The 12,864-nt window shown below is 36.2% G+C and overlaps 2 protein-coding genes across 2 annotated transcripts in view; one reads left to right on the top strand and one right to left on the bottom strand.

The window, feature by feature from the left end:
* Positions 1-12,864, top strand: part of LOC103507017 (protein bark beetle-like) — a 45,729-nt gene that overhangs the window by 12,071 nt on the left and 20,794 nt on the right. The window lies entirely within an intron of this gene.
* The window catches only part of LOC103523635 (myb-like protein X), a 3,882-nt gene continuing 1,538 nt past the window's right edge, over positions 10,521-12,864 (bottom strand). The window contains exons 2-3 of the mRNA XM_008488927.3: positions 12,429-12,655; positions 10,521-12,003 (exon numbers count right to left, since the gene is read on the bottom strand). Of these exons, the coding sequence (XP_008487149.1) occupies positions 10,607-12,003; positions 12,429-12,624 (1,593 nt within the window). The 5' untranslated portion in view covers positions 12,625-12,655 and the 3' untranslated portion in view covers positions 10,521-10,606. The remainder of the gene's footprint in view (positions 12,004-12,428; positions 12,656-12,864) is intronic.

The raw sequence follows: 12,864 nt of genomic DNA on the forward strand, positions 1-12,864 counted from the left end.
AGGTATGTAGTTTGGAAAGTAGATTATTACCTAATTCCTCTAATTAGACAAGGGTTGTAAACCTCATGCAACATGAAGCATAGTTGATTGTTCAATTCTGCAGCAATCTTTGTTAGCGGATTGTTCAATTCTTCTGCAGCAATCTTCGTAACTTTCCTAGCGAAATACTGCATAGTCTTCAGTAACAATGGCTTGTTGAGTTAAAATATTAATAAAACTTTTACAAACAGGAAGATCGTGCATTGTTTATTAAAACCATCAGAGTGTGGCAACATTCTGGTCTGTGAAACTGGTTGCCTCATATGATAGTCATCCGTGTACATCATAGTTCAGGATGTACCAGACATTGTGCCACACTGGTTGTTATACCTAATAGTCGTATACACCATGTGTTATACGGGATCTAGTAGTCCTGGGCGTTTAGATGCAGGTGTAACAGTCTTCGAGAGACTGAAAAAAACTACATAGATGGCGAAATCTATTAAGTGCAAAAATATGTAACACCTCGGTTAGATTGCGGGGGCAATGGGACTTTTCAGTCCCATCTCAACAGGATAAACATGGTAGAATGAATCCTATTCTCTTATATTTATTGGGCTCAAGATTTGTTCCAAGTCGAGTCTTTCCTTAGTATTGTAAATGTTTATCAGAACATTTGTAATGGTAGTGATGGTACATACAAACAATGTTCCTATGTGAAACGAGAAGCATCCGCTTTTGAAGATATCTAAATCAAAATCCAAAACTCCTCACCCCAGGAGTACCCAGTATGTTTACTTTAGACTTGAAAATCCGAAGACTATAAACTAGAGAGAGGTTCTTGTGCTGATACTTCGGTCTGAAGTCTTAACTGTATCGTTCTACTTTCATGCACATCATAATTGAAACCAAATGTTTCTTGGATCCATAGTAACAAGCGGTCCAGGCAGAACTGTAGACCTTGAACCGAGTAATCTGACCTGCTGTAGATTTTGATTCTGAATCAGATGAAACTGTTATGAATTAGGTACCTACTCTTGATTATGACTGGCGTGATTGATATGCCTTGTAGGATTTGGATTGCGGTTTGGAGAAAAGGCTTTTTAGTCCGTCCTTCCTTTATTATTACAATAGTAATAAAAAGGTATAAGGGACGGACTATTGTATTCGCTTCTTGCCTCATATGATAGTCATCCGTGTACATCATAGTTCAGGATGTACCAGACATTGTGCCACACTGGTTGTTATACCTAATAGTCGTATACACCATGTGTTATACGGGATCTAGTAGTCCTGGGCGTTTAGATGCAGGTGTAACAGTCTTCGAGAGACTGAAAAAAACTACATAGATGGCGAAATCTATTAAGTGCAAAAATATGTAACACCTCGGTTAGATTGCGGGGGCAATGGGACTTTTCAGTCCCATCTCAACAGGATAAACATGGTAGAATGAATCCTATTCTCTTATATTTATTGGGCTCAAGATTTGTTCCAAGTCGAGTCTTTCCTTAGTATTGTAAATGTTTATCAGAACATTTGTAATGGTAGTGATGGTACATACAAACAATGTTCCTATGTGAAACGAGAAGCATCCGCTTTTGAAGATATCTAAATCAAAATCCAAAACTCCTCACCCCAGGAGTACCCAGTATGTTTACTTTAGACTTGAAAATCCGAAGACTATAAACTAGAGAGAGGTTCTTGTGCTGATACTTCGGTCTGAAGTCTTAACTGTATCGTTCTACTTTCATGCACATCATAATTGAAACCAAATGTTTCTTGGATCCATAGTAACAAGCGGTCCAGGCAGAACTGTAGACCTTGAACCGAGTAATCTGACCTGCTGTAGATTTTGATTCTGAATCAGATGAAACTGTTATGAATTAGGTACCTACTCTTGATTATGACTGGCGTGATTGATATGCCTTGTAGGATTTGGATTGCGGTTTGGAGAAAAGGCTTTTTAGTCCGTCCTTCCTTTATTATTACAATAGTAATAAAAAGGTATAAGGGACGGACTATTGTATTCGCTTCGGTGTCGGTCTGTCTGTCTGTCTGTCTGTCTGTCAGTCAGTCAGTCTGTCTGTCAGTCTGTCCCCATAGAAGGACTTATCCAAACCTGGTCGACCTATATATCAAATTAAAGGTCTTTTTACCAGGAACACGAAAATGGTGGTGCAAATTTTGTCCAGAAAACCATAAAGCCAAAAAACCAAAAAAACTAGTTTTTGGGGGATTTTTTTCACATTTTCTCACACAAATGAGCTCTGATCTCGAAATTTGTCGCGACGACCTATAAACTCAAAGCGAGAAAGTTTTAGATAACACTTCAGCCGATCATTTAAGACCGGTTTTAGCGTTACCTATGTTAAGCTACGCCGAGAAAGGCCAATAAATGGATGGGTGACATTATATTGGGAATAAAGGGAGAACGGGCTCCAGTCTTGATTTTAAATCATTACATGAAAGTAAAATAAAAAAATCACTATCACAAATTAAATGAATTTTATGAAAAGAAATAGTTGGCATAGTTTTCTCTTACTCTTGATATTAATTGCGTACCTGGATTCTTGCGTAACATTTGGATTTAAGATACCTACCTACTTTTATTTTATAGATTCTAGAAGAACCCGATTTCAGTGATCAAAGATTTTGAACAAGGTCTCGTTTTACGAGAAAAATTGGTCGTAAAGAGTGAACCTTGAAATTATCAGACCATTATAGGTACAGTATCAAGATCGAAAGGTAATTACGTACCTGGTATTGAGATCTTTTGGCAGGAACTAGGATTTTTATTTGGGACTTTCTTGGTAAAGTTACCTTACCTTCAGGGTCATTCTCTGTTAAGTCTGTTCCTTGCGAGCTTTACGTATAGGTACTTTTCACCTCGGTTTGTTTTGTTATTTGTGTTCTTATTTACAAAGTGGTTTCCTGGTTTCAACTGCTTTTCACAACTACCATTTCATCGTGATGCCAGTCAGTACATCTTATTAACTTCAGGGAAGAAAGTAAAAAGCTTTTACACCAGACTCATTTCTCAATAGTTCACTTACAACACGGTTGTAAATAAAGTTGAAACAGGTCTATGAAAAATAGAATGGAATTAAATTCAGGATTTAGCTCGCATGTAAAACTTAAAACCCCATGAAGATGGTTTCATTGATAGTGGCACTACGTTGCTTGTACTATTTTTACAACTATGTAACTATGTATTTGTTATATTGTGCTCACTGTTAACCTTCTGTGGGCAAATTCATCCCATGAACATTAAGAGATCAGGGACATATTGGGATTTAGGTATACCAACGTACCTATCATGGTATGGAAGTTTTCAGAACTTTTAAGTGAGGTTCTTGCTCTTTCGATTTTATGAGAATCGTCCAATTTGTAAGGTATTTTTCAAGTTCTAAAGGTTGCGAATAGGTGCAAGAAGAGGGGAAGATCCAAACTTTTTGAAAACATTTTCTAAAACCTCACCTACTAGTATTTAATTACGAGTACATATTGGATCGATTGATCATCAGTCACATGGTGGTATTCCTCAGACACCACACCCATCGATTTATTACCTGGTCTATATGTGTCATTGATAGCAGTCCTATGTCTTTCATTTTAGGTACTAGAGAGTGATTTAACATTTGCCAATTATTGCCATTGAAATTTATCACTCAAATAGGTTCTTCCATTATGTATCCCTCTGAATCTGTCCCTTCCCGGTCTATTAAACCATTTCAATTTTCCCTTACATTCTTCTGCCCAATAGATAAACTAGATACTCCAAACTCAGACTAAAAGAATAATAGGTATTTTAGGGAGGAGGTATACACCGATATATTTCTGGAAATTCTTGACGAGAATCCATAGCCAACCTGGATTAGAAAGACCAGTCATTCCAGCCGAGTTCTCATACCTCGTCTACAAAGACATGGTTGCTCCGTATTCATTTTAAATAGGTTCTTCCATTATGTATCCCTCTGAATCTGTCCCTTCCCTTCTCTATTAAACCATTTAAATTTTCCCTTACATTCTTCTGCCCAATAGATAAATCTCTGATACTAGATACTTCAAACTCAGACTAAAAGAATAATAGGTACTTTAAGGAGGAGGTATACACCGATATATTTCTGGAAATTCTTGACTAGAATACATAGCCAACCTGGATTAGAAAGACCAGTCATTCCAGCCGAGTTCTCATACCTCGTCTACAAAGACATGGTTGCTCCGTATTCATTTTCTATGGAGAGATCTGTAGGATCAGCTCAGACATTGCTGGCAGCCTAGAAGATAAATGACATTCGAGTTTTTACAGTTTGGTCACACTGGTTTAACTCTAAACTCTGCGGTTTACTGCGATGTAATTGGATTGAGATTAGGTTCCGTCGAGTCCTTACTTTCTTTACAAGGCTTGAACCATGTTGTATGCGATGCATCAGGACTTGAAGAATACTACACTTCAAGGAGGAGGAGGTATAAACCGAATTTTATATCATTCTGAAACTAACTTCTCTTCGTAACTTACTAGTGCCTCTTTGGCATTATACGTTTTATAGCTATCGCTCATGCCACCTATAGAAAAATGCACACGATATTAAATTAGACACCTACATAGGTAGTCCATAGCCTACATATAGCTCTACTATTCTGATAAGACTTAGTGATAGTGATAACTCAACCTCCACAATATGAATCATACATGTGACAAAATTCCCAAACATTACTAATAGATTACTAACACTTGAAGTATGTGTCATGTTCTCACGTAGGTATGTAGGTGTAGGTGTATAGCTGTTCTTGAGTAGGTTGGTGATAAGTACCTAGGTATAATTACTTGTTGTATTTGGCCTTAATCCACTCTCCCCTTTTGCAAAATCTACATACACTTAGTGGACTAAACTATGTTAACACTTATTTGGATATTTTTTGTGAACTCTAAAATCACTAAAATGTAAAAACCCCAATGTAACCTACATACATGTCATGACTGTAGAAGTTTGACATGGAGAAAATTTGTCGAAATAGGTATCTACCTCTAATCCATAATAGGTATCACACACAAGAGCTATCATGCTCATGCCCTACAGATAAATGTCTGAAATATTATCTACTACATATGTAGATATTGTATTTCTACTATTTCTGGTCTCTTAGTCCAGCATCCTCAAGAAAAAGGTTACAGTCATAAAAGAAGCGTTAGTCGTAGGCAAGATCCATAATCGTCCATACTTATTAAATTATTGATAATTATACCCATTAAGTTACCAATTTCATATTGTCGTAATGGTCCTCTCTCTTATTGGGGTCAGAAGTTAACATTTTGTTGGTAAGTTTGAATAATGCATAGTGGTACTGTTCGAAGTTTGCTCAATTTGACAATAATGATTGGGTTTCTGCATTACGGACCAAAGTTAAATTTTCTTTCCTAGGTCCATTATGTTTAGGTGGTGTATATTAGGACCCGGTTTCTATTTCACCGAAACAGTTTAATTTGTTCTTCATAACATGGATGGTACTACAGGGTACGCTATAAACAAAATACTTACATTCCTTCTATTCTTATTATATGCATGTTTATTAACACCAAAGCTATCATGTTATTATTTTGACTTCATACCTATCTCGGTGTCTGAAGATTGTTCATGATGATTGTTGATAAACAGCAATCAGTCTTATCTTGGGATTATCTTGAAGTTCTCAATTCTGTGGTCATTGTAATTGTGGTTATTATTGTTATTTGTAAAGTTGTTGATGCCATTCTTGGATAGGTATACGTTCTTACTCTGTTTTGAAATCTTCAACAAGGAAGCTAACACTTACACTCAGTGGGGCCTTCGTTATGTGGGTGAAGTCTATTATGCTTTTGGTAAAAGTGTCCTATTTCAATTGAAACACTCTCATGAGATGCAGAAAGTGTTTTGTATAAATGAATGCTGATGAGCTTACACCGTACACCCACTCTGTGTAGACCAAAATTTATAGGATGTAACTGTTTACAACCGTTTTTAGCTCTTCTATAATGTTTTACAATCGCGGAAATGTATGTAGGCACAGAAATGTACGCAGGCACAGAAATGTATGCATCAGAAATTAGTTATTATCTATCTCTCCAGAGGATGATTTGCAAGTAAACCAACAATAGGCCAACTCGTAATCACCACAATTTACCTACTCCTCATTATAGGAAATTTTCATTCATAACCTACCAGTAGGTATAATTGACGTCAGCATGACTCACAAAAGTGCATCGTCAGATCGCCAATAAAAGTCCTTGCATCGCATGCACAATTTAATGCAACACTAGCAAATCTCTGCAATACAACACGGAGACTTCCGTGTTTATAGGTTTGCATGGGAGCATTGTATCATTGTTTGTAAACAATACTGTTTGTTTTATGTTTATATTTGAGGTGCTACTGTCATGGTCGTATAGAAGCCGTATAGTCCACTTATCCGGGGTGATTAACTTCTGAGGAAAGACGTGTGGTGTTTAAACCTATTTGTATCAGACATAGGTGTCTTCAGGAAAGGTTTTCAAATGTCTTGAATTTGGAAAGCTCTTTTTCATTTGGACTGATCGTTCTGTACAGATTCTGTTGATTTTCCTTCGACCGATACAACCATTTGTGTTTCATTGTTTTATCTTGTGGAATATGATCAACTTTTAATGTATTCCGATAGTTCTATTGAATCTTTTGATCCTATCTGTAATATCTAGCATGAAGTTCTAAAACCCGTTAGGTTCAATGCAGCACCCATTCGCAATGGCGAGTTTCACTGCCTACGACCATCTTGGTACGGTATGGCTATTCTTTGTGTGAAATAGAGACCATTGTAGAAAATTACGTTATAAAGCAATCTTCCCTTCAATTTTCAAATTCATTATTTGCTGTTCATAACTGTTCGGTGCATATAAATTGCAATAAAAGAAAATGGTAACATTGTTCAGAAGATACTTCAGGTCACCAGTGGCGAATTATTGTCAGACATAGAACCGTGAATTTGATCTCTATTTCTCTAATAGTATCTTCAATTTCACATCTTCAAAGTTGTTTTGTTAGGTATGCCACTGATTTCAATTGGGTTTATACTTTATTTTCTCATAATGATTTCTTTAGTTTCTTCATTCAATTCTTCCATTTGTATATCTGCAGTTGGTTTTGGCATCACGTCCATAGCATGATTGACAACATGATCATACTATTTCTTCTTTTTGTCGGTTCACTTTTGTACGAATTTCTCTTGACTGTCATTATATTTCTCTTATTTTCAGTAATTTGAAGTAGTTATCCTCTATTTTTTCAACGATATCAAATAGGTACCTACCTAGATAAAGGGTAAGTATAGGTGTGTAACATTCTCTAACCATTGTTGCATTGATTGTTCTATCAGCAAACTCTTGATCTTCTGTGGTGATTAGAAGAAAACCTCAACAGGAATAATATTGAGGAAAACGGTTTTCCTCTAATTTCTGTTTCTGCAACAACTGGTATTATTTTGTTTCTGTAACAGTTCGTATTCTTTGGTCATTTAAGTCGAATTCATCTCAGTCATCATGACACTCAAATAATACTTTTCCGAGTAAAGGATACACAGTTGATTAGTCAAACCTAAGGATACTTAGTCAAACCTAAAGATACATTGGGTTAATCAAACTTATCTTGAGTAAAATAACATATTGTTATAGAAATATCTTCTTTTATTTTCAACGAGTTCAATTTGTTTATAATTTTATTATTACTGATTTAGCTTGGGCCCGTTTTAAACTCGTAAACAAAACGTAATTCTCTGTTGTCTCAACTCTGCCTTCTGCATCCTCAATACAATCACTCGGATGTTGTTAGTGTTGTTATTTGTGGATGGTCATTCTGTCGTCTTGTCACAGATAATGATTCTCAGATCAATGATTGAATCGAAATTTCTCCCAACTTAGTGGTGGTTATCCGATTCGACCGCAAGATTGCAAATAACAGACTTACCAGAAGATATGTAACTATGTGGTTTTCTGATGGTGGTTAACTGATCCTCGAGGTACCAGACATATTTATCTACTTCTTAATTTCCTTTGAATACTCACAAGAACATGAGTGACAAAATTTCTTAACCAATATTATCTAGAAATGGCTCTCTAGCTCCAAACATTTTAGTCCGACCTACTCCTAGATCTAAACAAAACTTAGAAATAACCCCTCTAGAGTGGTGCATTATTCATTTATATTTGGCGAACTATGAGCTACATTTTATAGGCCATACTTGGTTGATTTCACTAATAAGTACCTTATACACACTACTTACCTTCCACGGGTATCCAACTGGGAATAACAATACTCGTGTTGTGCCAGTGTCTAGTCAGATAGTCTCTCGGTGGCCAAGTTCCATTATGCTGCTAGTAATGATTGGAAAATTAGCTTTTCTGCCGCTCATCATCTTTGTTGAATTTTGTTTGTCTTGAAAATAGCGACTGCTATTGTATATGGGATGACGTTATAGGATATTTTCCTAGGTAGTTAACTATGGTTCATCCATTTGAATATGGCAGCAAGGATTCATCTAAAAAGTAGGCTACGTTGCCAAACGTGTCAAAGGTTCAACGGTAGAATATCTTTAAAGGAGGATCGAAGACCTGTACCTATACTGAACCTATGTATCGCCATTGTACTTGAGTTTATGTCCAGAGGACAATGTGTGAATAAAGGATCATAAAAAAGAAACATTATAATCATATTTTATTGCCCGCTTTATACCATACATGTTGGGTTTAAAACAAAGAAACTGATCAACTCAAAACAAAGACATAATAGGCTGGTATGCAAACACCTCAGAACTAGAGAAACTTGTTTGGGCCAGTAGCCAAAAGAAATTGCTGGAGGGAAGAAAAAAGAAGTCAATAAATTAAAAAGGAGACATCAGGAAAAACCGTATTTTCAACTTTCATGTTCCTAAAAAGCTATAACAGTTACATACGAGTATACCTGTGCTTTGATGGGTTTTGGTTCAATATTTTATCCTAAAACCTAATCCTCACTTGGCTTGTATCTACCTACGTCTAGCTAGAACTAACTACTTCTCCCTTCTCCACACTCTCGAATGTCCAATTTCTATGACGGTTGTCTGGCTACACGATTTGCAATCACTGTCGAATTGTTCCAATCAGGAAAAACCGTATTTTCAACTTCCATGTTCCTAAAAAGCTATAACAGTTACATACTTTGATGGGTTTTGGTTCAATATTTTATCCTAAAACCTAATCCTCACTTGGCTTGTATCTACCTACATATAGCTAGAACTAAATACTTCTCCCTTCTCCACACTCTCGAATGTCCAATTTCTATGACGGTTGTCTGGCTACACGATTTGCAATCACTGTCGAATTGTTCCATATTCTCACGTTCTCTGCTACTCATATGGCAGATCTGATTATTGACTTCATATAAAGCATTGTTGGTCAGTTCTTTGTTTATGTTTTCTCTCGCACAGTCATAGATTGACTTTAGGGTTCTTTGCTGTGGCCTTGGCATGAGTGCTGTTACTAACAAGGTCAACTGATGACTGTTTCTCTACTTCTTGCAGTAATACGTTATGTTCTTGAAGTTGCATAGATGCACTGGGAGAGACAGATCTGATTATTGACTTCATATAAACCATTGTTGGTCAGTTCTTTGTTTATGTTTTCTCTCGTACAATCATAGATTGACTTTAGGGTTCTTTGCTGTGGCCTTGGCATGAGTGCAGTTACTAACAAGGTCAACTGATGACTGTTTCTCTACTTCTTGCAGTAATACGTTATGTTCTTGAAGTTGCATAGATGCACTGGGAGAGTTACCTCTTCAGAGATGATACAAGATTGTATCTTTAAATATTTAAATCCTTTTGCTAGATTTCGAGAATAGATATGGAGATGGAGATGTTGTAAAATAAGTGTAAAGAGAATGTACGACAATTTTACATACTTGGTGTTACAGCGTACATATGTATATCTACAGGATAAGCTACATGTCACTAAAAGTATCAGTATGTACACGTTATTTACTGTTTAGTATAGGCACAACATGGTGAGGTTATTTCTTTGTGTAAATTGTCTATTGAGTGGTCCTTTACCTCTAGCTTTGCGTCACATCACGTATTTCACATGTCGTGTCTTGCTATAAGAGATTGAGTGCTGAGACGTTAGACTCGTATGTGGGAAAGAATTTCTTCGAGGAATGCATCAAGAATCTTGTTGAGACGTAAGACGAATTTAGTACCTTGTGTATTTAAAATCTTGGTAGGGCGTTTAGGTTATGGCTGATGAATTGACCCGGATAATGGAGTGCCTGGGTCTTACTGTTTGGGGCAGTAACGGGTTCTAAGACTACCAGGGTATCATCAACCCTATTTTAGATACATTACTGAATGTTTGATGAGTAATATCATTTGAACAATCAGTAGTCAGGATTTGAACCGAACTTTCCTGACTGCTGGTCCTTCTAGGAACTTAAAGAAAGGCCCTGTAGCTAGACTGGCACCTGGTAAGACTGGTGAATGCAAAAATATACTCCTCAAACTGACTGATTTTATAAAAGTTGGAAATTTTATTTGACAACAATTTGGTAAAAGTTTCAATATATCTATCTTTTTGCTTCTCTTTCAGACTTCATTTTTTCTTCAACTTCTCAAGAGCACATTCCTTTACTATCTTTTTAAATTCACCATCTGATTTGTTTTTCTTCATGCTCATATTTTCTGTTATACACTCCTGAACTGCACCTCTGAATTCCTCTTTTCCTTTTCGTTGTTCATTGTCTTTCATCTTTTCCTTAGCACATTCTTTCACTTTCTTTTCTACGTCATCTTTGCCAAAATTTCCTGGTATACATTCTCTTACAGCTTGTCTAAAGTTGTAGTTTTCCTTAGCACATCTCTTAACTTTGTCTCTGAATTCGGTTGGGTTTAATATCTTTTCGTCAGACGCATGTTGTTTTAAACATTCTTTTACAGTTTCTCTCATGTCTATCTTCTCATTTCCTTCGGGCTTCTCTTCTTTTCCTTGAACACATTTCTTCACTCTTTCTTTAAAATCTTTTTTAGGACTTTCAGTCAAATTCTTTTCGTCATTAGATTTTAACTGAGCAATACACTGTTTTACAGTATCTCTGACTTTTTCTTCTTTGTTTCTTTCCATGTTTTTCTTTACACAGTCCTTGATTCTTTCTTTGATTTCCTTGGAATCAGTTGTATCGTTATCCTTTCTTTTGTTCTCTTTTATACATTGACGAACGATGTCTCTTAGTTTATCATCTGTTACATCTTTATCTAATTCTTTCTTCTCATTTTCTTTCAATTTTTGTACACATTTCTTGATTTTATCTTTAACATCAACTTTATCGAATTCCTTGGAGTCTATTTGATTGATACATTCGATTACCTTTTGTCTTAATCTTTCATCTTTATTTGCCTTATCTTTTTCTTGGCCAGGTTCTTTCTTTTGTCCCAATTTTTCATCTACACGGTCTTTTACATTTTTGTCTTTGAGATTTGGTGTCAAAATATCTTTATCCTTGAGCTGACTGTCCATACATTGTTCAACAATTTTTCTGAGTGCATCTTCCGTTCTATCTTCTTTGTCTCCGAATTTTCGTGCTGCACATTCCTTGACGGCCGTAAACAATTTATTTTCGTCTATTTTATCTTTTTTTCCATTGGTAATTTCTAAAATACAATCTCTTACTATTTTTCTCAATTGCTGATTGCCGCTATCTTCCTCTGTTGCCTGACTATTGACATCAATACACTTTTTAACTCTTTTCAAGAATAATTCATCTCTCATTTCAGACGGACTCATGTTTTCGTCAACATTTTCGCGGATACATTTCCTTGCTAGATTTCTAAAGGCATCTTCTCGCTCATCAGTTTTATAAGCTGGACGTGTACATTTCTGGGTCACGTGACATGGGGTGTAGAGTGTTTCATTGAATACCATATAGTCCCGTGGGAATTGGCCTAATTTGACGGCAAGTTCTTTGGTTATCCTCCGTGGCAATGCGTACGTTCCTGAAACAATAAATACCTTGATATTAATTTCTAACCAAATTTGTCCCAGAAAAAACACTCTTTCTTCTATACCCTTATCTTTCGTCTCGGTTTGATTTTTCGATCATTATAATCCTGTTTAACCCCTTTAATCTAAAATATGCACGACTGGATAATCCTTATATTGATGACATGTGACATGATATCAATGAACCTATGATGTAATAATAAATTAATTATTAGACACAATAATTGATTTCATGGTACCGATAACACAGTAGGTAGGTGCATATCGTGTTTTATGTGATTATTATTAATACTTAAGTATCTCTATGTTACGTACAGCAAAAAAACAAAATCGTCTGTTTACACTGTAACTACCTACCAGGAAGCCTTCCTGTTACAAAATATTGATCTATGGAACCCGTTGGCAACCGATTACTCACCAATATAATTACAGAAAGGATTTTTCCGTCTGCATTTATATTTGGGATACAAATGGCCTCTGTCATTTGCTATAACTTCAGGTTGGCACTTCCTGATCCGAGGTAGTTCAGGATATGTTTTGGGCACTTCCCAGTTGCCCAATCTTCGAGGCCTGAAGGCAGCGTCATATTGATGGGCACTGAAGTTGAGAGACATTCTCGCTGATTGGATATCAGTTCTTTGAGTTCTGGAAATCAATTGAAATGAGTCATTGAAGTTTTACATTCTTTCAATCTATCATTTTCTACATAATATAACAATTTTGTCTGAGAAGTATGCTGTGTCGTTCAGGGTGTCTACCAGACTGGAAAACCGGGCATTGTCAGGGAATTTCACGGAGACTGGAAAAGTCAGGGAATTTCTCAAAAAATTGACAAAAATCCAAAAAAGTCAGGG

This window comes from Diaphorina citri, unplaced genomic scaffold, assembly GCF_000475195.1.
Source record: "Diaphorina citri unplaced genomic scaffold, Diaci psyllid genome assembly version 1.1 scaffold1, whole genome shotgun sequence".
Lineage (NCBI taxonomy): Eukaryota > Metazoa > Arthropoda > Insecta > Hemiptera > Psyllidae > Diaphorina > Diaphorina citri.